The sequence below is a fragment of the Mus caroli genome, chromosome 14 (assembly GCF_900094665.2).
Source record: "Mus caroli chromosome 14, CAROLI_EIJ_v1.1, whole genome shotgun sequence".
Taxonomy (NCBI): Eukaryota; Metazoa; Chordata; class Mammalia; order Rodentia; family Muridae; genus Mus; species Mus caroli.
Genome location: NC_034583.1, coordinates 68,947,668 through 68,951,303, shown reverse-complemented (window position 1 = coordinate 68,951,303; position 3,636 = coordinate 68,947,668). Strand labels below are relative to the sequence as shown.

Here is a 3,636-nt window from a genome sequence, read left to right as displayed (position 1 = left end):
TGAGACATAATTCCATTACAGTAAGGAAAATCAGCAAGTGCAGTATCTTTTGCCACATATGTAGCTTCTAACCAACATGGGTATAGATATTGCCTATTCTCCCCCAAGAAATATGAAGGGGGCATTGCATTAAACTATGAAGTAATTCTATATGCTTTCACAGTTAAATTCCTGCCTTTGTGTATGGAGGAACCATTACTTCACCATTTTGATCAGGAGAATGAGTGTTTCTGACTCCATATTTGGAGAATACGCATCGAGTGGCCTGTTGTATTAATAGATTTCTTTACCTTTAATCCTTAGCTTCTACCTACAAGAACTTTTCTGCAATGTCTTCATATAATGCAGATATGATAGGCTTAGAAGTTGACCCTTCATTAGACATGAAACTTGGAATAACAACAAAAACCTTCAACTGTGCTCTTGAATGTCACCCAGAAACAGAAAGGCAGGCAGCCAACTTTCCCCAGCTCTTTGTCCCATCTCCTGGTGTTGCTTGGATATAGTTTTATCAACATACCGAGTTTCTGACGCTACTGTATGACTAGAGAACACTGTAAGAACGCTGCCTTGGATATGGATGCTAGCTTTTAAAACAAGGAACCACATTACAAGGTAAGTTGTGTTTAAGTAAATCTGCCTTCTGGTTTTTGATCTCAGTTAACTTGTAGGTTGTTTTCGTCATGCGTTCTCCAGGCATTTTAATCAAACTTTATCCTGTGTGGACCACTTGGATGGGTAAGATGGATTTCTTCAGCAACAGCCTAAGAAAAAGCATACGTGAGCTGCATGCTCACATGCCACAAGAAATATCATCAGTCATTTCCTCTCTCACTCTTCGAAGACAGAAGGAATCCTTCTAGCTTTGAAGAATACTTATTCTTTGCTCCACAGACCTGAAAAATGGGAGGAGGGATATTGAAATGATTTGAGTGAATGGAAGAGTGTATGTTTCAATCAGAGAGAATATACAGAGTATGTCTTGATTGGTATGGATCCCTGGGTACCCACTAAAGAAAAGCTTAAATAAAATATTCATAGATTCATTTATGAGCTTATATCATGGAAACAGAACACAAAGAGGGGCTGACAGATGTTTCTACAATAAATTTCACCTGCAGAAGATCCCCAGGGTTAGGTCAATCAGAATCTTCAAATGTCTTGAGGATTTTGTTGTTTGTTTGTTTGTTTGTTTGTTTTTGAGACAGGGTCTCTTTATGTAGTCCAGGCTGGCCTCAAAGTCACAGAGATTTACCTGCCTCTGCCTCCCAAGGGCTGGGATTAAAGGCATGCGCCACCATACTCAGGTATTGAAATATTTTAAAGAATGTATATGTGATGAACCTCTGTGTGTGTGTGTGTGTGTGTGTGTGTGTGTGTGTGCATGGGCATTTGTTAGGGGAATGTAGAATGAGAAGAAGGAGGCACGAATCAAGAGTTCTATACTCATGATCTCAGTGAATGAAACAATGAAGCAGGCATTATAACTACCATCATGAAGACCACAGGAGGGAAGCTAACAAGGGAAAAAACCCACGTCTGTTGGTTCTAAAGCCACGTGGCCACTATTCCAGGTTCTCTTCTCTAGTTAGCCTGTGGTCTAGGCATTGGTAATGGTCTGCTATAGCTAGAGAATTTGTTGTTGCACTTGATTTGTTGTTCTTTCTTTCTGTCGTTTGTAGTTTGTACTGCTGGTAAGGGCAAAGAGGGAAATGATTGGTTTCTATTCGCCTCTGCAAGCCTGATCAATGCACCCGTTTCTTTCAGTGTGTTAGGTTTTCCTCATTGGATAATCCTTAGATTCTAAACCCTAAGGCACTGAGAAAGGAGATGACATCACTGAAGGGAAGCCTATTGTTCTGACCTTTGTTTGCAGGAAGAGAAACATGACTGTGCCCAACAGTTTATTTTTTAGCATAGTGTGGTGTGTTAAAACCTAAGATCTAAATGTGCAAGAAACGGATACACTTGTGTCTGCTGACAGATGGACTTTAGGAAATATTTAACCCTCTAGGAGAGTTCATGAGATATCTGTATTGTGATTACTTTTTCCTGAAAAAACAAATAAAATACCAGCTAAATCAATAAATGGAAACTAATCAAATGCCAACAAAATTTAAGGATGGATAATCTCTTTTAAGAGTTATTTATTTATGTATATGAGTGCTCTGTTTGCATGTGTGCCTGCATGACAGGAAAGGACACCAGATCTCATTAGAGATGGTTATGAGAGACTATGTGGTTGCGGGGTGGGCTCAGTACCTCTGCAGAACAGCTAGTGCTGTTAACCCACAGGACAATCTCTCCAGCCTTGGATAATCTTATCTTCTTCTCTAATTTGAAATTTTTCAAACTCCTAAAGACATAGGCATTTTTTTTTAGAGTCATATAAGAGCACTACTTAAAACTATAAAGAAGTAACTTCCATAGACTGGAATGTCTCTACAAGCTACCCATGCGGGATGGAGGGGAGCAGGAAGGCAAGGGCTCTGGATGGTTCCTTTTGCCACAGGGAGGGAGGACAGGAAAAGATGGGGAAGTAGAAGATTGCAGAGATTACTTACTTAGAAGTACAAAAAATATTTTTCTTTGGAAAAAGAATTACTAATCTGCTTGCTAAATGTCTTCGGTCCATCTTCAAAGCTGGTTAAACAGAATGAAAACTGATGCTGTGTTTGATATCCCTTGAAGGTACAAGGTAAAGAAAAATGTGGAAAGACTTGAAAAAGCAGTACAAGCCCCAGAATGTTCCACGAATGCCCCGCATTCAAGTCCCTGCAGCAGCTGCTGACAATTCATTACTGAAGGTGCGAGGTCTGGTTCTTAGAGGGAAGGGCTTTCCTTCTTTCTTCGGAGGGGTGGGGACTTTGTGTACTGTCTGTGTGAGAGGTAGGTATTGTTTTACCTGCATGCATGACTGCTGAAGGACACAGTAAATGAGCCCTGGCAGAGCCTCACCCTACACACCCTTGATGGTCATGGTCTGAGAAACTGTCTTCTCCTTACATGGCTGACCCACCACCATGGGGACTCACTAATTGGCAACATCAGCAGCACGGTTTCCTGCTTGATCTGTCAGCTTCTTTCCCACCGAGATAATTATAGCCTTTCACATAAAAACTCTCTGTAAAGAAAAAATCATTTGACTTGCATCTCTTTCAAGAAAGACAGGGGACAGTGTAAGAATATGAGGAATGTAACCCGATACTTACTTCTCAGGATGTTTATAATTTTACACAGGTAAAGAAGTTAGGCATAATTTTTCTTGATAAAATAAAAACTGTAACTCTGAAATTTTTTATCTGATGCAAGGGACATTCTCGTGGTACTGGAGCACTTTGCTCTTGAGGTGGGCTAGCAATTATTATCTTGTCTCTCCAATCGTGAAAGGCTTAATTAGTTACTCAGGAATGAAGCCATTCTCTTCCTCAAATATATTCTAATACAGAAACAGAGTAAATTGATGTCTTGTATTGTGAGGCTCTTGGTCTCGCCACTTTTACTGAATTTACTTCTAATATAAAATTTAAAGGCTCTAGACAAGAAAGAAAGAAAGAAAGAAAGAAAGAAAGAAAGAAAGAAAGAAAGAAAGAAGAGAGAAAGAGAGAGGAGAGGAGAGGAGAGGAGAGGAGAGGA

At 39.9% G+C, this 3,636-nt stretch overlaps 1 protein-coding gene across 2 annotated transcripts in view; it reads left to right on the top strand.

Moving 5' to 3' along the window:
- Window positions 1–532: 532 nt before the first annotated feature.
- Window positions 533–3,636, top strand: part of Fam216b (family with sequence similarity 216 member B) — a 7,230-nt gene continuing 4,126 nt past the window's right edge. Inside the window, exons 1-2 of one of the 2 annotated variants that reach the window (XM_021182620.2) lie at window positions 533–615; window positions 2,692–2,807. In XM_021182620.2, the coding sequence (XP_021038279.1) occupies window positions 2,709–2,807 (99 nt within the window). In that variant the 5' untranslated portion in view covers window positions 533–615; window positions 2,692–2,708. The remainder of the gene's footprint in view (window positions 616–2,691; window positions 2,808–3,636) is intronic. The other variant, XM_021182621.1, reaches the window with a different exon arrangement.